Source organism: Plutella xylostella, chromosome 10 (assembly GCF_932276165.1).
Source record: "Plutella xylostella chromosome 10, ilPluXylo3.1, whole genome shotgun sequence".
NCBI classification, from domain to species: Eukaryota; Metazoa; Arthropoda; class Insecta; order Lepidoptera; family Plutellidae; genus Plutella; species Plutella xylostella.
In genome coordinates, this window is record NC_063990.1 from 11,738,776 (window position 1) to 11,759,683 (window position 20,908).

General features: G+C 37.5%; 3 protein-coding genes across 10 annotated transcripts in view; all 3 read right to left on the reverse strand.

Annotated features, from left to right (window-relative positions):
- Positions 1-727: 727 nt before the first annotated feature.
- On the reverse strand, positions 728-3,800 carry LOC105384905 (serine/threonine-protein phosphatase 2B catalytic subunit 2-like). The gene is given in 2 exon segments (NM_001309140.1): positions 728-1,360; positions 1,395-3,800. A coding segment is annotated over 1 exon segment (1,491 nt). The 5' UTR covers positions 3,543-3,800; the 3' UTR covers positions 728-1,360; positions 1,395-2,051.
- Positions 3,801-5,320: 1,520 nt separating this feature from the next.
- Positions 5,321-7,883, reverse strand: LOC105384896 (protein RER1). Its single transcript, XM_011555186.3, has 5 exons — positions 7,578-7,883; positions 7,060-7,164; positions 6,459-6,555; positions 5,939-6,162; positions 5,321-5,546 (listed from the first exon to the last, which is right to left on the reverse strand). Exons 1-5 carry the CDS (start codon positions 7,653-7,655, stop codon positions 5,463-5,465), a joined length of 588 nt encoding a protein of 195 aa, XP_011553488.1. The 5' UTR covers positions 7,656-7,883; the 3' UTR covers positions 5,321-5,462.
- A 966-nt stretch (positions 7,884-8,849) lies between these two features.
- Positions 8,850-20,908, reverse strand: part of LOC105384885 (TOX high mobility group box family member 3) — a 28,476-nt gene continuing 16,417 nt past the window's right edge. For 2 of the 8 annotated variants that reach the window (XM_038118215.2, XM_038118219.2), the window contains exons 2-14: positions 20,221-20,295; positions 16,095-16,229; positions 15,223-15,332; positions 14,565-14,793; positions 14,173-14,250; positions 13,874-14,010; positions 13,667-13,802; positions 13,486-13,566; positions 12,388-12,681; positions 11,958-12,176; positions 11,545-11,805; positions 11,170-11,288; positions 8,850-10,911 (exon numbers count right to left, since the gene is read on the reverse strand). In XM_038118215.2, coding sequence (XP_037974143.2) covers positions 10,845-10,911; positions 11,170-11,288; positions 11,545-11,805; positions 11,958-12,176; positions 12,388-12,681; positions 13,486-13,566; positions 13,667-13,802; positions 13,874-14,010; positions 14,173-14,250; positions 14,565-14,793; positions 15,223-15,332; positions 16,095-16,229; positions 20,221-20,295 — 1,941 coding nt within the window. In that variant the 3' untranslated portion in view covers positions 8,850-10,844. Of the gene's footprint in view, positions 10,912-11,169; positions 11,289-11,544; positions 11,806-11,957; positions 12,177-12,387; positions 12,682-13,485; positions 13,567-13,666; positions 13,803-13,873; positions 14,011-14,172; positions 14,251-14,564; positions 14,794-15,222; positions 15,333-15,491; positions 15,671-16,094; positions 16,230-20,220; positions 20,296-20,908 lie in introns of those variants that run through there. The other 6 variants (XR_005254645.2, XM_038118218.2, XM_038118216.2 and 3 more) reach the window with 6 other exon arrangements.

The window sequence follows — 20,908 nt, forward strand, 5'->3', positions numbered from 1 at the left end:
CGTTTGGACAATACCTAAGCCCTAATATATATACCAACTGCTCTTGTGAAGCAATCGGTAAATGAGGGTAGGTAGATTAAAAACGTACCCTAACCAGCTACCTACGCCCATTTACTGCATGTTTTACAATATGAAATGTTATTGTGTGTTGAAGTAAGTAGGTATACCTAATAAAAAATAAGGCGTGTACGTATTTTATCAAATAATCTAGTCCACAGCTTATACGAACAAACGAAAAACTATAATGTTTACTGAAAGCAAACACAGATTTGCTAAGGCACACTAGTATAAAAGCGGTAAATTAGTAAAATGAACATTTTGGTACGAAGGTGCTTACTTTATCTGTGTACACTTCATAGCCTGGTTATAAGCACCTACCTACACAAAGCCTATCGGGTCAAAGCCAAGGAACTTAATTTGTCCACTGCAGCGCGCCAACACGCAGGCCCGCCCGTATATGACCTATTTAAGCCTTTCTTGTACGAATTATACTTAAAAGTGATTATAACACTGCAGTCTACTGACTTGAAGGCACTTAGTAATGAGAAAATTGATTTAATTATTAATACTTCGTGCTGGGCTAGAGCAATGTACCGAGAGCTTATAGTTATGGGAATACAAGTATTTCCACATCGCATCAGTAACGGCATCGTCGCTTATCGCCTATATTTTCCTACATAGGATCATAAAATAGTAATGTGATGATGACTAACTGAAACCATAATAATTAGGAGCTCAATGTTAATATATTTTATAAGGATAAAACAACACTTCCCATGATTAGTACAAAATAAAATTAAATATTTGTTAGTTTTTTTACATAGGTAAAATGTATTTTAAAATTACAGAACATATGAAGGACTACACACTGAATTGAGATAAAATACTTAGTACTGACTTCGAAAATTATGTAAGCCACTTTAGTTTATAACAATATGTACTTATTGCATCAATTAATGATTAATTATTTGGCAGACCAAAAGAGATTTTCCAACAGTGCATAATAGGTCATTAAACCTAATTATTATAAGTGAATTTGGAATAGAAGCTGTAAGAAAATCTGCAATTAGACTAGCCACTACACCTTACATACCGAAACATGGCTAAGAACTTGAATATGTGTTCCAGCATACAAGTGAGCTGCATACAGGCAACAAGGGGCCAGCATACACCCAAATATAAATTATTTTTAAGTAATAGTTCATAGATAGTTATAATTTTAATATATTTTGTACAATAAAATACAATTAAGTACAACTTGTAGCAAAGATATTAAAGAGAGTAATATTTATCTCACGTGTTAAAGCTGCAACAACGTGTGTACGCGCAGGCATATTTACACAGACACACGCACGCACGCCGCACGCACGCACGCACGCCGCACGCACGCACGCGGCGCACTCGGCCGGCGGCCACTGCACTATAGTACATCTTTAATTTATTACTTAAATAGAATATGAAGACACGCCCAAGCTGAAAACTTGTCGCTTATTTTACATATTTCAATGCATGATTAGCCAATGAACATGCCGGTACTTCACTAGCAGACGCTATTAAATAATACATTGATCGTCGCTTAATATCACAGCTAATTATGCTTTGAAAATTATAGACATGTCTAATTTTCACTAATGTAGATAACAATGTAGAGTATAAGTAGACAATCTGAATAAATTTACATTACAATATCATGTCTTTTCATATGAAAAATTTAAAATTACATTACCAAAAATTAAACAGTGCAGCGCATTATAAATAAATGTGCATACCTTAACATTTAATTGACTAAATAAATTTGTTGCCTGCAGATCTGATATATTTTAAATATCGAGAGGTAATCTTAAGAGAAATTTTAATTTCAACTATTGAAAAAAAGTTAATTTGAAATTTAAAAATATTTTGTATCTATTACGACAATTCCCTTCAAATCCACCTAGTTAATATGAATGTGAAATATCATTCCGAAGCTGAGTCTCCATCACACATATTTCACTACCACTATAAACGTGGATCAAAAAGTAAGGATCGAAGAGAAATAGTGACTTGACACTTCACGAGTGTGCATTGCTGTTGACATGAGGCTTCTTCTCTTGAGGATCAGGAGTACGCTGCCCATCACGCCGAGGAGGCATGCGCTCGTTGATGGCATCAAGCCCCTTAGCTTCAGCGAATGAAGTGATCTTGTGGTTTGGTGAGAACCCTTGGAGGGCATTCTTCAGGGAAGTCTTACCACCTGACAGTGCACCCAGCGGCAGGGCTCCAGTTGGAGTCAAGCCCTTCAGCTGCAGAACAGATTCACTCTCCTCACGGAGCACAGAGAATACATGAGCCATTTTTCCAATGGCACGGATCTTGTTACGAATAACTTCTTTCCTGAGATTAGCTTCCTCCAATCCTGCTTCTTCACCTTCTGTCATCAACTCATCATCAGAGCAGATGTTCAAGACATTGACCAGCATTTCAGTGACTTTCTCACCAACAAAGGGAAGAGACCAGGTGAATACATCCATGAAGTTGGGCAGCCAGTACGGGTGCGGGGAGCAGTTGAACTGCCGGATGTTCATGACATTGTTCTCGTACTTCAGCACGGCCGCCTTGTTGTTGTACACATCCAAGTAGTTGGGAGCGGAGAAGATGGTGATGAGACTCGGGAAGCCCGTGGTCTGGCTCTTGCGGTACATTCTGTACCCAGCATCTTGAGCTTCATGCGCTCGAATGATAGACAGTAAGTTGTTTCTTTGAAGGAAGTCACAACAGGCAGCATAGCTATAGAAATATGAACAACCTCTGACAGAGTTGTGCGAGAAATGCTCGGCATTCTTCTCATTCCCAAAGTCTTCAAGAGGATCAGACCACAGCAGGTCACACATGGCACCAAATGCAGGGGGTTCTTTGAATCTATCTAGTTTGCGGATATCATCTAGGTTGTTGATCTCGGGGGAGAGCCCGCCGTGCACGCACAGGAACTGCTGGTTCATGAGCGCCGCCAGCGGCAGGCAGTCGAAGGCGTCCATGCACGCGTCGTAAACCTTCTCCGAATATTTGATTTTGCATTCCTGTTTGAAGGTGAAGTACTCAGTCAGATGTCGGCACTCGTGGTTGCCGCGTAACAAGAATAACGTCTTCGGAAAACACAACTTCAGCGCCCAGAGGTAGAGAACACATTCTATACTGAAATAACCTCGATCCACATAGTCACCTAAGAATAAATACTTAGTGCAAGAGGGAGATCCTCCGACCTCGAACAATTTCATCAAATCATAAAATTGGCCATGGACGTCCCCGCACACCGTCACCGGCGAATCAATCTCGATCATCGTCTTCTCAGATCGTAGCAGGGTGGCACCATCTTGGATGATTCGTAAAGCCGCATTTTCTTCAATTCGACCTTCTAGGATAAAATGTTGCTTCAGTACCTCGGGCAAGGGTTTTCCACTTTTTTCATCGAATACCTCTGATACTGTGAGCTTGTGGCTGGGAGGGAAAGCAACACTTTGGATCATACGCTGCGTAGTCGACACTTTATCATTGCTCCCGGACATATTTGTCACATAAAAAACACTATTTCTAATCCATACACGCCACTATTTTCAAAATGGCAGAATAGATATAATACTAAAACAGAATCTCGATTTCACGACGGGGAAACTACTGCGCACTGGAAAACAATGCGCAAACATCTGGCGAGTGGTCAATAAAATAAACAGGGATATCGAGCGCGTTTTAGTACTTTTGAAAATACTAATAAAATAGTAACACTGGAAAGATCGCCAGTCTCTTATCTTTTTTTAATTTTAATCATTACGTTTTGTTGCTCGGAGTTTAGTTTGGATCTAAATCGAGAATAAAAGTACCTAATAAAAATTATCTCGTCATCATGCGATTTGTACCATGATCTGAAAATTTTACAAAAAAGTATTTTCTATTGTAAAATTGTTTGCATTTATTTTTAAAATATAGTTTTACTTGTAAATAGCAAATTTCTTTAAGTGTTGCGATTCTAAAGAGCTTCGTATTTAAATAAAACAAAAATGAAATTAACTTATTAAAGAATTTTCTAACAACTGGATTACTCGGAACAGAACCATAGAGTCGGCAGAGCTGATAAAAATTATATAATTGTATGTTTTGTGGAACACAACCAAGAGGATGTGAGGTAGGTGCGGTCGGGTAGTGCGGTCACGTCACGTACATCGCCAAAATATTGGCGGGGCCACTACACTGCACGCTATACATCTTGAATTACTTTTAATACACCTACTTATGATTATTAATTAAACTATTAATTCCTCCAGTAATTGGATGTTGAATTCGCTGTTTAAACACATTGCTTACATAAAACCAGAAGATTTTCGTAAAGGCCTAGGCGTACACGAAGTCAAGGCTCATAAAAATATATAAAATATTATGGTATACTGTAAAAAGTCATAAATCGATTTTAGGAGGATTCATTCATTTCCGTTTCCTTTCTTTTATTCCACGAAGTTTGACAAAGTTCCAATCGTTTTCTTATAAGATCATAGCAGAATAGAGATTTTTCTACTGTCGAGTTTATTGCTGTGTTAGTGGTAAGATTAGACAGTCGATAACTAGGTATAAAGGACCCATGGTGCGCCATCTGACGTATTTCAGGAACAGTTTTTACGTCACTCGGCAGCAGATTGGTACAATGTCTGCTCGGCAGGCCCCTTTCGTGCGTCCCAACAACTTCTGATGAAGAAACATTTAATCTTAAACCTAAAATAAATAATGGATGTCCTCATGCTGCGAATTCATACCTTTTCTATTTAATTTTTTTTTATCTCAGTATGGATAAAGTTCTCTGATTTTTTCCCAGATGGCGCTAGTGTCAAAAGTTGAAACTGAAACTTGAGTAAGAAAAAACTCCTTCCTTCCTTCACATGTAATTTGTAAAATTATCCTTGGTAAAATATGTATTAGTTACAGCCTATGCATTTTAATTGTCACATGATGAGCTCGAGAGAAAAAGCTAGAAGGTATAATAATAGGTCAGCAGTCACAAGCACCGGTGAAGTAACAATATTAAGAAAGGCCTTTTGTACATGTAACGTAGATAATATACTTACTGTGAATACGAATAATCACGGGAAAGTAACCTATTGGTAGTGCGAAGAGGAGTTACAAAAGTAACTACATTACATTTGGATTTTCCATTTTGACAGATTCTGCCCTGCGTACAGTTGGGGCAGAGAAACCTGACCCATCTCAGTAGCACTGTCACTTGCAGGGTAGGAAGATGTAGGTGCATACTGTATACCTAACACTGTCCAGTCTGTCCAACAGAAATATGAACAGATAATTTAGTTAAAATATATTTAATACGAATAAAAATAATAACTGGGACTAAACAATTTAAGAACATTTAAAATAAAACTGTATTTGATGAAATATTACATTAGAACAGTTTTGCATATTTCTCCTACGCAACACGCGCGCGGGCGTCAGTTCACCGTCACCGCGTTCTCCACGGTTTTGTACTTTGGCTTGTTGTGGGTGAACGGCAGGTATCTGTACTTGATCATATGCTGAAACAAACCAACAAACACATTTTAATCACATACTCATATAACACTCACATCGTTTAGGAGTATTACAGTTCCATGCGGGATGGATTAATAATGATGATGATAGGTAAGAACAGTCACGATGAAGTTCCTCTTCAACAACAAGAATGGTCAGCTTCATTTGTAGCTATACACCTTATGAATCTACCTTCTTGCCAATTGATAATTCCATTGATTGTTTCTGAGTTAACTAATAAAGCTAACTGTACCATTAGATTGATATAGTTGGCCACTTACATTGATGTGTCTAATAAACCATAGGTATTGGTTTGATGAGTGTGTCTATGGGTGTGGCCAACTCTATCAAGACAACACAACAATAACTCTTCAAGACATAAAACACAAAATCTCACCTTAATCTGCCTCTTCATAGTAATACAGAACAGCGTAAGGAAATACATGACCAGGATCGGCCAGAATACTGGAATATTGAAGGCGTCGACGAAGGTGCAGAAGAAGCCGACGATGGTGCTCTTGGTGACGGACAGCCAGAACTTGAACTCGGGCAGGCGCCGGATGAAGGGGCGGAACTCCTCGGACGCGCGCGTCGGCAGCGCCGGCCCGCTGTCGTCTTCCGCTGGAAGAGGGAGGTTATGGTCAGTTGGGAAGAGTGTATTGTTTATGGTCAGTTGCTAAGAGTGTATTGTCTGAACTGGAAAGTTAGGTTGTTAGTCTCTTTCTCTAATTATAATTTTGTAGGCTGGGTAGGCATTTCTCATCTCTTTTCGAGTAGAGTGTTAGAATTAAGCACATAATGGTCATTGTCATTGTTAGGTGGTTGAGAGTTGCTTAGTATGATAGTATTTTTTTATCAATTCACAAACAAACAGGTGTTTTTAGTTCAAAGTTTAAAATCAATCTGTGACAACTTACCATCGAAATCCATTGCTGGATCAATTTTTGGTGTCAGGAAAGCAATAAATAGATTCAAATGATAGATTCCCAATGCATACGTGACTATGTACCAGCCCTGAAAAATACAAAGAAAACATAAAATTAGTGTTCATCTTGGATTCTGGAATAAGTGTTCTAATCTAAGAGTGGAAGCAACTTGTTTGTTATCTACATTAGTTTAAAACTGGAGGAAGTAAGTGTGATGTAATATTTGTTTAAATAGAATCAATGGTAAAGATAACAGTTTGTAGTTAGTACCTATTGATGGGCCAACAATTCTGTTTACCAAGTTGTTAAACTGAATGAGAATTTATTAGTGGTTTCTACCACTTTTTGAGGCATTTCCTCAATATAGTAGAGAGTGTGCTTATTAACATCTTTCCAGCACAAAAACAAATTCACAGCAGTTACCAGCTACTTAATGAAAACTTCCCCGTCGTAAGAAACCTAGGATTTAGATATTCAATGGTGGAACCAGATCACCAAAGTGCTTCAACCACTACACCATTAAAGTTACAGCAAAGTTTTAGAAAGAGGTATGAATAGGTCCCACTCCATGTATCAATATTGATCAACTCACTTGCTTGGCAAATACTCGGAGAAGGAACACAAGTAGAAGCACTACAGAGGCCACCCATCTCCCCTTTGTGTGTGGAGTCCATCTGTCTAGGGCACTTTGATATATCTGAGGACAGAAAAATTATAAATCTGACACAGTAATTACTTGAGGTAGATTGTTATCTAATTTTAACAGAAACATTATTGACAATAACTAATTCCTGTGGTGTACAAGAGAAAGGTATTGTTGTGTATTTGTTACACATATTTAAATTAATTAAAAATAAATTCTTATTGGTTAAATTTTGCAACCTAACCTCTTTTTAGGCAAATAAAGATTCAAATAGGAAAAGCAGCTGTATACTTCTGAGTCTTAGTTCTGTGTAAAAGGAGGCCAGACTGATAAACTCATAAAAACATGTTTATAAAAGATTGAAATTAATGATAGAAAGAAGTTAATTTCTAGGCGAAGCTATTCTATGCAATTCAACATCTGTGATAATGGAAATTAGCTTATAATATGAATATATTGTTGATTACCTGAGAAACGCGAGTCCACGCTTGGGATACAACGCCTTTGCGGCTTGCTGCACTTGATAAATCATTTTCATCCATCATTTTTACCTCTATTGAACAACTTACTTGTGGCTCCTAATTACATTACTATTTCTTAAGGTTAATAAACAAAATGGTCTCGTAGCACACTCTTTGGTGATCTACGACTGTTAATATAGTTAAATTAGATAAACTAACGATCTAAATTAAATAATTCATAGTATTTTCGAAATTCTTCACCTAAAATCACACATCACAATTTCACACACAGATCAATGAAAGAATTTTGTTTCGTTTCATTTGACATTTCCACAGATTATGTAGTAAAGTCGCCACGTACGTATGAGGCATAGTCAAGACAGAAGAACAACCGGAAATAGATTTTTTTGGCGCTTAGTTTCAAATTCAAACTACAGATATATTTTTTTACCCCTTCCGCTGCAGTATATTGTTTTTAAGTCAATAAAGTAGTATTCTATTCTATTCTATATAAACTAGATACACGTTCCACGTACCGATCGATCACATCAACGTCTGTAACGAAAATCGCAACGTTTATTTACGACAGTTTTGCCCTGCCACTGCAGCCGGTTAATTAAAAATGTGCTCATAGTTACCGAAATATACTCACACACATTCTATACATCTTGCAGTTTCTTGGCTACATTCTACTTGCATCAAGTTTAAAAACATACTTAAATAACGTAACATTATGTCAGACCACAGACCTACATTATCTTTCTGATAGGTTGGGTACCTACCTTTAATCGATGGTAAGTATATCTCTTCACTAGCTGTTCCCGCGCGCTTCGCTTCGCCTTAGAAAGTTTGCCCGTGGGAATTCCGGGATAAAAAGTAGCCTATGTTCTTTCTCAGGGTCTACACCATATGTATACCAAATTTTATTCAAATCCGTTTAGTAGTTTTGGCGTGAAAGAGTTAACAGATAGACAGACACTTACTTACTTACTTTTTACTTTCGCATTTATAATATTAGTTAGGATAGTTATAGGATGACCAATTTAAAGTGGTTGTATTTTGGACGCTTCTGTGCCTTGGACGTTTGGCCGTGTGTCCCGTTGCTGTTTAAGCAGCAGTCGTGCTTGAAATCACCTGACAGCCGAGTTGACCACCGTTATTGGGGTCCGCCAAACCGTACTACTGTATACCATGTATTGTATACGCATTTTGTTTACTGATAATGAGAAATATATTAATAAAGATTCTAGAGACGGGTATCAAAAAAAAGAACGAGGCTAATATTTAGGAAATTTAATAAAATTATTGTTCTAATTACATTTTATACACTGTAATATTTTACATTTAAATCGTAACTAAAAGTTGATCCTGAAGTGGCTACAATAATCTATGAGACTATGTTCTATATAACATCTCATTATAATGGCTACATCACTACTACCTATTATTGCAAGTGTTTATTTACATTACATTTACAGTGAACATATAGTTAATATTTTATTTAAAATATTTACCTTGCTTTACAAATAGAGAAATAATTTTGGTCCAGCTAAGTCCTATATCAAACACAATCCTAGAGAAAACACCTAAATATTGCTTATTTTCTTATCAAACGACCTATGTTAGGTCTATGAAGTATTAGTTAAACTTTGTATCTTATAGGTATCTAAAGTGAAAGTGTAGATAGGATACGTAATTTTATATTAAACAGTTACAATATTTTAGCCAACTCTACGTTTAGATTACGTGAGTGTGAGGGTGTATTTATAAGTAATGGTAGGCAACAAAGGTGATAAAAAAATATATTTTACTATGCACAACCGCTACGCCATGTTTAAGCGCCATGTTAGTAGGGCTGTCTGTCAACAGGGTTAGGTCTTTCACCGCTCAATTTCATGGCCACCAAAAAAATGTTTACCCTCGTTGAGAGGCGACGTACTATCGGGCATCGGGTGATCTAGAAAGTGCTCAGTGCGGTGCTGTACATCACACAGGTTTCAATAAGTGGTTGTGAGCCGTCTCCGCGATAGTACAGCGCTCCCCACGGCATATAATTATTTAAAAAATTACAGATTCACGGCCGGCGTCAAGCGCCTTGTAATATAAGTCTAAAACTATCTATCATATTTTTGTATTAGTTCGATTTTTACAAAATCTTTTATTGCTCTATTTTCTACAGTACTTTATCTCATAGGACTTAGGTAAGAGTGTCAATTATTAAGCTAGTAAAGTTGGAGAAATATATTGAATGAACTTTTAAGTATAATACGTGTAGTGTAAACGTATTATTTAACACTCATTCATAATTTCTACATAAAATCACCCCATACATGCTTGTATCTGACGGAAATTATGTCCATTAGGCGTCCACCATTTTCCACTTAACCCGAAGGATTTGAGATGAATTCATGCATACATGCATTATTCATTACGTAGTTGCCTTTTACAGACATTATTGGAATTATTTTCAATTCTTATAGTTATAATCTAGTAAGATATATGAATCAAATTCTAGATGCAAGACTGGTTTACTTAGTATCTACACATACAAGTAATGTTTAAATTTAAGGCAATATTTTACAATCCTAAAGAGTCAACATTTTGTTGCTATTTACACAATATAAATTTCTAGAATTTTTATAATAATTCTATCTAAATGAGATATAACAGACAACTATTAAATTATCTAAGAAACATCGAGGAATTGAAAACAAACAAGAAAAATACTAAACGTAAAAATGGAAGAATCTTTTTATTTAATCAAAGGTTTAATCATACCTACCTATATCTAGAGAAACAAGGTTTTGGCTGAATCACATCATCTCTTCAACTGATGCCAAGCATGTCAAGTTATGGCAAGGATGTCTAAATTTACATAAAAATAAATACAGTTACTTCAGTCAGAAATATTTGTTTACGTCGAACATAATTATATCAAGGAAGAAATACAGCATTAACATATCTTAGGAGTATGTTACTTAAATCGATACAACATTTACACCATAATTGCAAAAATAAAACTAACATAAACTTAAAAGGTCGAGATAGGACACAAAAGATAATACTGTATAATAAAACAAAGTTTTAACCATTCTCAAATATCGCACTCACATTGCCAGATGGCGACTCATAGCAGCTAGCCCCAGCCCCGCAGGTGAGTTCAATAATAAATAACAATTAACGCACTTAAATATGCCATTAAGTATTATGTACTTAGACGTTTATGTATGTAAACAGTTCATTACACATTGTGGATATGTTTCACTACATAATCTATTTCACTGCCGAGAAGTTTTGTATTTGATTGCCGTTGGAGGCCACCCAGGAACTGAACACGTCTCTGGAAAATGGAAATATATATTTTAAAACATGCTTTCGGCACTTACTATTTAACTAAGCATATGATTCGTAAATTTAATAATGGAGACCAAGCATTATAGTTGGTATTCCTGGTATTATCGGATTGGACATCACATGTTCACTGCTGGACAAAATTTCCCAAATAGCATCACAGCACTCGGCCATTACATCCAGCCTCTAGGTCCTCTGTCCAGCGGGTCGGAGGGCGTCCCACGCTACACTACAAGAAGGCACGCACCTGCAGTGGCTCACGACGCACTCATTGGAGCAGTACTCGTCCTCCCACTCGCTATTGGCGACCGCGGGGTTGGTGCAGCCCTGGCGGATGCATGAAGTAGGACTTCTGTTTTCGTTCTGCTGCAATAATGAAACATACACTTTGAGCAACAATTATATAGGGAGTAAAAGTAGAAACAGTGTAAAAGTTTTGCTAGTGTAAGTCCCTTTTAAAAGCAATGAATGCACAATACGAGCAACGGATCTTTGAGTGTGTGAAGTTAGATGTAAGATGATTGAAGCCAGCATTTATTGTTTGCTAAATGATCTCTGCAGCCGACTTCAGAAAGTCAAATATTAGTTGTGCATATTGTGTGTGATTGAAGGACGGCCTTACATCTGGCGATTGTTGCGGCATTCCGGGATTACCGTTGCTGTTAGGAGAGTGCTGCTCGAGACTGTTCTCCTGCTTGGGCGAGGGTTGCTGCTGCGGGGCCTGCTGCATCTGCTGCGGCGCCTGCTGCGTCTGTTGCTGCATCTGCTGCTGGCTGGCTTGTTGCTGCTGCTGTTGTTGTTGTTGTTGCTGCATCTGTTGCTGGTGGTGTTGTTGTTGTTGGTACTGGTGGACTTGCTGTTGGTGGGATTGCTGCATTTGCTGCTGAAATGAAAGGTATTTTTTTATCAAAATTGATTGGTTGTAATAGTATAATAATACTGGCGAAAAGTTGACGCAAGTGCAACCATGTACTCCTATCTCTCAAAAAGGGTGCTACAGGTTGATAGTGACAATAAGTTTACATAATTAGTTACCTGCGCTTGATGGTACTGCATGGCATGGACAGCACCCATGGGTGGTGACTGAGATTGCATCTGTCTGTAGCTTGGAGACGGCAATCCAGACCCTCCATAGTTGGGAGGGGACTGAGCATTCTGGTAATTCCTCGGAGACTGGGCAACATTGGATTGGCAGCTTGGAGGTGATGTCGCAGGGTTACCCTGGTAGTTCTGTGGTGATTGCCCCGGCACAGCCTGAACAAAAACGGTAATTACTTGTAAAGTTATATCCAAATACAAAATAGGTAGTATTTTTTTGGCATAGCATTATGTTGTACTTCTTGTTATTATAAGACCTCTTTCTATGAATTTAAAAAGAAATGGTAATGAATGATAAGTACAAACTAAAGTACAAAATCAAAATGAATAGACAAACAGTCCAAAGTTCAACCAACAGCATGCTTACTTGGTATGTTTGTGGAGAATGAGTCATCTGTCCTCCCTGGTAGTTCTGTGGGGACTGCTGTGGGTTGGCGGGGTAACCCTGCTGGGGCTGGCCGGGGTGGCCCTGACCTCCGTATGCAGGAGTTCCTTGGCTCCCCGGGTAGTTCTGGGGTGAATATCCTTGCGGGGTTTGGTTGGGTGCATAGCCCTGGGGTGAGTGACCATTGCCATAGTTCTGGCCTTGGTAATAGTTGCCGTAGTTAGGGTTGGCCGTGTTATTGTGGTTGAACATGGCTGGGTTTTCTTGGTCTCCACCCTGGAAAGTAATTATGGAATGAATATAAATAAATTCGAATATTGATGGTTTTATGCTATGTGTGCAAGAATTTTATTGAGATACTGGCTCCTACTCTTTTGGGAATGTTGGGTTTAAGGTTAAGATTAAACTACAAAGACTTTAATAACTTCGTAAATATTCTTTAGAAACCCATCATGTCGTGATTATCGATTTTTCATCAGAGTCTAACTTGATACTGTCAACAACTGTGGAAGTTCACATGGTTTAAAACTACAAATCATGTGTTTTAATAGGTAAATACCGGGAGATATAAGCTTACCGGTAATTCAAAGTTCATTTGTGTTGTAATAAAGACAAAGGCACTTATTACAGTGCAACTGTTTCTCAGATATTAAAATAAGTCGTTATAAACAAGTTATAGACGGAATAAAGGCACAAAAAGCTCGAAATATCCTTGAAAGTTTAACAAAAGCGTCCGCTCGCTGAAGCTTTTCCTTTGTTTGACAATTGAATGTCAAATGTCAATGTCAGTTTTAAACAGGGTTGCCAGACTAAATATTTTTTTCTACCACTGAAACTCAGAATAAGTTTTACGTATTCGAAATTCTACCATAAATTACCATTGGCATTGGATTGGTATTTTTGAAAGTTTTATCCGAGGCTATAGCGATAGCGCCAGCAAGCATATAGCCGAAGAGTTATCGGTTTTGTGGTGGGAAATCCAAGGCACACTCAATTTCCGTGACTCCATCGTTTTCCATCAGTCAGTCAGTTCAATTTACCAACAGATATATCCCCTTAATAAATAAACGTTAAACTTACCTTTGAGACTAAACTAGCTCTATACGCAGCCAAAGCTTTGAGATATTCTTTCTTGGCAACTTCAGTTTTTTGCTTGTATACCTGTTAAAATAAACAAATGAAATTAAACACAAAAACTAAATATTCAAATGTATGTACCTAGCAACAGTTTTCAGGTAAAGCAACAAATTCAGTAACTTACACTTTTGTGTTCAGAGTCCAGTCCATCCCACATGGATGCCACAATTTTCGAGACTTCTCCAAAACTTGCATTAGGATTTTGTCCTTTGATAGCAGCTTGAGTGTCCCTGAAGAACAATGCATATGCAGACACAGGCCTGAAACAAAAACATTATTTATAACAATTACAATTTATCCCTTGAATATATCATTGATGGATTTTACATACTTTTGTGGTTCATTTGGATCCCTTTTCTTCTTCTTCTTCTGCACTTTGGGTTTCTTCTGCATCTGTCCACGGTTGATGCCATTGTCCATTGGTTCTGGTGAGGACCTCTTCAGAGTCATGTTTCCTACTCCCACTTGCTGTGAAATAATATTTGTATTAATTTTTTATCTTTTCACACTAAAACTGAATACATAGCTCATTGGCAATGAAAATTGAAATGAACAAATGTTTCTAGTGGAGTTGAAAATTATATATTTTTTGTAAGTGGTCATGAGTGAAATGAGAAAATGATCCTATACCTGATGAAGCGTAGTTTGTTGCTGCCGGCTCGCTGAGCAATAATGGATAGGCAGAAGGCTTTCCGCATCACCAGGCAACTACCAACAAACAACGAAAATATTAGGTGTCTATATTTCTGAGTCTAATTTTGTCAATGATTTGTGTTACACTACTATATCATTGCCAATGAACTATGTTATTCATTGAATTGAATATGTTTGTGATTTAATCATTTATTTATTAGGCAATAACAAAGCCAGATAGGTATAACAACATGCTTACTACTTTTTTATCAAATTGGTTATCAAAATAAAGTATTAAATGAATTAGATTTTATACAATATTGTTAGACATGCATTTAGACATCTTTTAAAGCTTTTAATATGTATAATCGTAACAGAAGTGAAGCTACCTGTGAATGGTGTGAGGGAACACTATCATCAGAGTCATCGCTGGTGGTGCCGGGCGGGGAGGCTCTCTGCGGGGACCCGTACGTGGGCGCGGTCTGCGGCGCGGCCTGCGTGGGCGTGTTGGGCGTCGGCGGGCCGCTCATCACCTGCGAGGGCTGCATCATGAGCAGCCGCTGCTGACCCCCCGGCTGCTGCTGGATTATGTAATTCCCAGCTGGAGCACCAGCACCACTAAAAAATAATTTTATTGAGAATGTAATGATAGATATGATAATGATGTAGATAGAATTAGACCTTAAATAAAATTATGAAGCATTATAAATAAATAAATAAATATGTAGGGACATCTCACACACGGCCATCCGACCCCAAGCTAGGCAGAACCTGTGTTATGGGTGTCGGACAGCTGATATATCTACACAAATACATATATAAATAGATACTAAATATAAATATCAACACCCAAGACCCGAGTACAAATATCTGTCTTTAAACAAATATCTGCCCCAGTCGGGAATCGAACCCGGGACCTTTGGCTCAGTAGTCAGGGTCACTAACCACTACGCCATTCGGTCGTCGTCATTATGGTGCAGCTTGGTAGCAATTTTTTATTTAAAAAGTGAATGAATTATTTGTACTTCATGGGATTGTATTGTTTACCTGTGTGATGTTACTGGAGTGTGGGGCTCTTGTAAATAGAGAGGTTGTTGGTATGAGGGCGCCCCTCCAGGGGGAGACAAGCCGTCTTGAGCTGGGTTCATCATGCCAACCTGTACAAATATTTCAGGTTATGTAGATACTGAATAATACAGGAAAATTCTAAATCTTTGTTGAAATAATGCTTCGATATAGTTAAGGAATATCTTAATTATAAAATATCTATTTACGAGATGTTTAAATATTCAAATATACAAGTAAATAGGACATACTTTAAAAGTTAAATTATGAGCTGCTGAGATGTTATAGGTATGATTTCATCACATTTATGGTAAACTAAAAACTGAAACTCGGAACTTAAAGTATCATATTTTAAGTTAATTATTAAAATAAATTGAAAAAAACAATTAAAATCAAAATACAAAACACGAAATGATATAAAGAAACAGAACAGAAACAGACAGACAGCTGACATTGACAGTTTTGTTGTCGACTTGTCATTGATTTGACAGTTTAGGAATTTACAGAATGCCAACTTTGGAAAACAAAATATTTTCTCTATGGTAATACCGCGATCCCGCACAGCCAAAAAAAGGTCTAACTAAAACTAAACAAAATATTTACAAACCAAGTCTGCTTCATCCCATTGTTTTATAGATTCCTAAATATAGGTATTACCACGGTATTACTTAGCTAAAGGTCAAGCAGTAGCGTTAAAACCTTATTTTAACGTTAAACTCTACCTGCCAACTTAGTACCTACCTACTAATAATAGCTCAGAAACTCATGATTTCTACAATATTTATATGGTTTATACTTAAACAGGACTTAAATACTTAAAAATAAATAAACGTAGATAGAGTAAATACAATTACCATCAGCTGTGTGTAGTTTCTGACCTGTGGGGCCGCGTGCATCTGCGCGTACTGTGCGTGCCCGTTGGTCCCGTGTTGGCCGTGGATGGATGGGATGTCGAATTCCTCGTCTCCAAATGAGGGCGTATGAAATGTCTGCAACAAACAGATGGAAATATAGTACATTTGTCAGGGCTCAGTACATTCACCATCTCTTGTATATTTTTAAAGGAAATAAACATTTTTACTTTTACTTTACTTTTATATTGTATTTTGCAGATTAGATAAAGGGTAAATGTAATGTTAGACTCAGCAGTTAGGTACCCTATTGCTGTGTGTGGTTATACTTCACCAACGCTGAACACTACATTATCTACTAATAAAATTGAACAACATTCCCAAAGAAACATATATTTGCAAATGCCTTTGTTACCTATTTTATGACTGAACAGCCTTTTTTCCTATCTCACATGCTGATTCCTCTATATCTATCTAGATACATACTGTAGACTGTAGAGAATTTAAAGTAAGTATAAAATATAGTTTAAAAAAAACAGCGGTAGCTGTATTTACGCACGCACGCACTCACGCCTTGTACTAATGTACTCCCTTGCGGGGTAGGCAGAGGTGCATTGCTGCACCCACTTTTCGCCAGAGTGTTATGTTAGTCCCAATGTAATAGGGGGCGGGCCTATTGCCATTTTACGGGCACATCCAAGACCCGAGAACAAATATCTGTGTTTAAACAAATATCTGCCCCAGCCGGGAATCGAACCCGGGACCATCGGCTCAGTAGTCAGGGTCACTAACCACTACGCCATTCGGTCGGCTGTATTTCTAGGGCATTGTTGTTCAGTTTGACCATTCCTGATTTTGCCTTACCTAACGATTAGGCAAACGTAGTGTAGGACCCCCTCCGGCTAGATGGGGGGAGTGTGAGGACTTGGGAAAGGTGGCTGGTAATTATTGGATGCGGAAACCTATGGATCGCATTCAGTGGTGTGCTTTGGTGGAGATCTACGTTCAGTAGTGGACTGCTATATGCTGATGATGATGATGATGATAAGTATTTAAAAGGGTTCCCCTCATCTCGCCTAATCTTTATTGCCCAAAACTCGTTTCGCATAACTTGTAAGGTCTAAACTTTTTTGGTCGAATCATCACTTTGCCAAGTCTTACGTGGCATAAGGCTCGTTTCGCCTAAAACCCTTTTAGCACAATCTTGAAGCACGTAAGTCTCTTTTGCTCAAATTTTTCATATAGGTATAATCTTGTTTCTCCTAATATTATCTTAATAAATAATATATTAAGTATGTTGTAAATGTACAAATTGTGGTATTTTTCTCCTGCATCCCGAAAATAATGATATTGAATTATAATTTTTGACCATTATAATTATTACAAACGCCATTAAACCCCATGGGATCGAAACCTAAAGATAGGTGCGACAACGAGCAAAGCGGGGAGGAGCGTGTTAGGTGCACATATTTTCGTCAAAAGCAAAGCGGAGCGTTTCCTACATACAAGGAAACAATACAAGGCACCAGTTGCGCGAAGAGGCCCCATCAAAATTAAAGCCCGAATATTATTAATTTATATAACCTATGTCATAGCATTATTAGACTATTCAAGATTTGGCCATACCATTATTAGGCTAAACAAAATTATGCGAAATAACTTTTTACTAAACGAGATTTATGTCATACGATTTTCGGCGAAACGAGACTTTGACCAAACGTTACTATGCAATACGAGATTAGTCAAATAAATCTTATGCCAAAAAGGTAGAACCATTTAAAAAAATACTTAGTAGTCCATTCGGTTCTACCTTTTTTGGCCTAAGATTTATTTGCCTAATCTCGTATTGCATAGTAACGTTTGGTCAAAGTCTCGTTTCGCCGAAAATCGTATGGCATAAATCTCGATTAGTAAAAAGTTATTTCGCATTATCTTGTTTAGCCTAATAATGGTATGGCCAAATCTTGAATAGCCTAATAATAGGTTTATACAAAGTAATAATATTTGTTTGGCTTTAACTTTGACGCAGCGTCTATCTATAGCGCAAACTGGTGCCTTGTATTGTTTCCGCTGTATGGAAAACGCTCCGCTCCGCTTCGCTGCGCTCCGCTTTGGTTTTGATGAACATGTGCACCTAACACGCTCCTCCTCGCTTTGCTCGTCGTCGCACCTATCTTTAGTTTTCAATCTCATGGGGTTTGTAATAATTATATTGCTCGTTAACTTTCGATTTATTAATAATTCAATATCGTGATTTTCGGGATGTATGAGAAAAATACCACAATTTGTACATTTACTATATACTTAATATATTATTTATTAAGATAACATTAGGAGAAACAAGATTATACATAGGTATAGACGAACATAAATTTGAGTAAACGAAACTTAGGTGTTTAAAGATTGTGCCTAAAGATTTTTAGACGAAACGAGCCTTATGCCACATAAGTCTTGGCAAAGTGATGGTTCGGCCAAAAAAGTTTAGACCATACCAGTTATGCGAAATGAGTTTTCGTCAATAAAGATTATGCGAGATGAGGGGAACCCAGTCCATTCAGCTTTGTAACTTGCATTGGAATGTAGGTATTGATGGACTACCTTTCGGGCTAGCGTCCGTAAGTTACGGTCCGTAACGCATTTATGTTTCCACCTTAGGTTTATCTTCACTAATTATGGAGGTATACATAGTGTTCTGTGTTATCCTAACTAATCCTAACTTCCTAACTAATATTATAAATGCGAAAGTAACTGTGTCTGTCTGTCTGTCTGTCTGTCTGTCTGTCTGTTACTCTTTCACGCCAAAACTACTAAACGGATTTGGATGAAATTTGGTATACATATGGTCTAGACCCTGAGAAAGAACATAGGCTACTTTTTATCCCGGAATTCCCACGGGAAAACTTTTTAAGGCGAAGCGAAGCTCGCGGGCAACAGCTAGTACCTAATTAAAACCAAAACATAAGACTTTAAAACGAAGGAAAGTAAGCATAGGGAGTACATACAATATATTAACGATGTGGGAATAGAATATAAAACATCTACGAGTGAGTAATATAGGTACAATGTAAATGGCATTAAAAAGCTTTCGCAGTAATTGTGCTATTGTTGAGTAGCCAGCCCGACTTCTATTGTACATCTACAGTACAAGGTATATAGGTACATAATGTAAAGAAGATTGATATTAGGTGCGGTTCGTTTTCTTTGTAAGTATATCACTATAGTGTAAGTACTCAAGTGATTTAATTGAGGCATATCATTATATCCATAGATATCGGTATCAGTAAGGGTGTATTTAAGGTATCCATATAGGTATCAAGGTAGTAAGGGTGCACAGCTAAAAAACGCTTGGGTGTCGGTGCAGGCCTATATTAGTTACGACCTTCTCTTTAGAGAAATACTTGTTACTTGGTATCGCCACTCTTGATAGAACAGCGAAAAGCTTTTCCATCCTTACTTTTTTTATTTCATAATTTATTAATATCACTTCTAGCTTCGTAATTCAAATCAATACTTCAGAATCCACACTTTTTTATGATAATAACATATGGAATGGAGGCATCTCATAGGCGGCCATCCGACTCTATAGGTACTAGGCAGAGCCTGTACCTGTAATATGGGTATTGGACCACTGATATACTTATCTACATAGATACATAGATAGATACATATATTATATACTTACATATTAACATCCCAGACCCGCCTTCCTACCTACTTAATATTTAAATTAAATAAAGTGCCTAAGCAGTCCTGAAATTTTGTTTATTTTGTTAAAAAGAGCTGAGGATTTGTGTGCGGATAAAACAGCCAGATTAAGCCCGGCCTTCACCAACTGACATGTTATGTGTGTGTCTGTTTATGTGGAATCGCAAGCACATAAATATAATTTTCCATCTATTCAAAATGTTTGTAAGTAGATTATAATTAAGATCTTCGTCTTTTCGTATCGGTAACAAAAACAAGAGCTAAATACCTACATTAGGGTTTGCCATCGTGGTGGGCGAGTGAGATTAGCGTCACTGGCTGACTGCCCAGGGTCTGAGCTTTCAATGTGGGAAGGAGCATCCTCAAGTGACGTATCATCTGGTTCTAATACCTTTTGATACTTATTATCAGTGCTTGGTGTTACCTGATCATTCATCGCGTACACGCTGATCTTGGAGTCACGTGCGGCTGACAAGAGGGGTTCAAAACTTTCTGGACGCTGCAACAAAGAAACATCAATATTAGATATGGGATAAAATATATATTAGGAAACTCAAATCTAAACCAATTACTTAAACATTACATTGCAAATAAAAATATAATTAGTTACAGATGGGCCAAGAGAGCAATTTTCCCCTATTCGACATCATCTCACTACACGACATAGACGTATCTCTTGAACATAAGTACAATATTTCACTTGAATACATAATGGTATTTAGTGTATTGAGATGATGTCGAATGAGCTAGTGCAGGGCGGGGAATGTGGTCCTGTGGATGCCGACTCATCTGAGGGGCACAGGCCCAGTTTCTCACTCGAGTTAATCTACGCTTGATTGAACAATTTGAACATAACTCGCCAATCACAACGCTGCATTCCATACTGAAATTGCACTTAACCCGACGTTCTCAGGTGTGAAACTGGCACAAAATAATCAATATACATACTTTGAAAACTTCATAATGTATGAAACACGAGCTAACCTACACTAAGTTCAGAATCTGATATTTGAAATGATATCTTCTACTTTATAAATATTGGTCTTTCAGCCAGAGCAACACAATGTCACAATATTTTTTACCTACCATCCATCATTTCAGGAGTTGAGCTT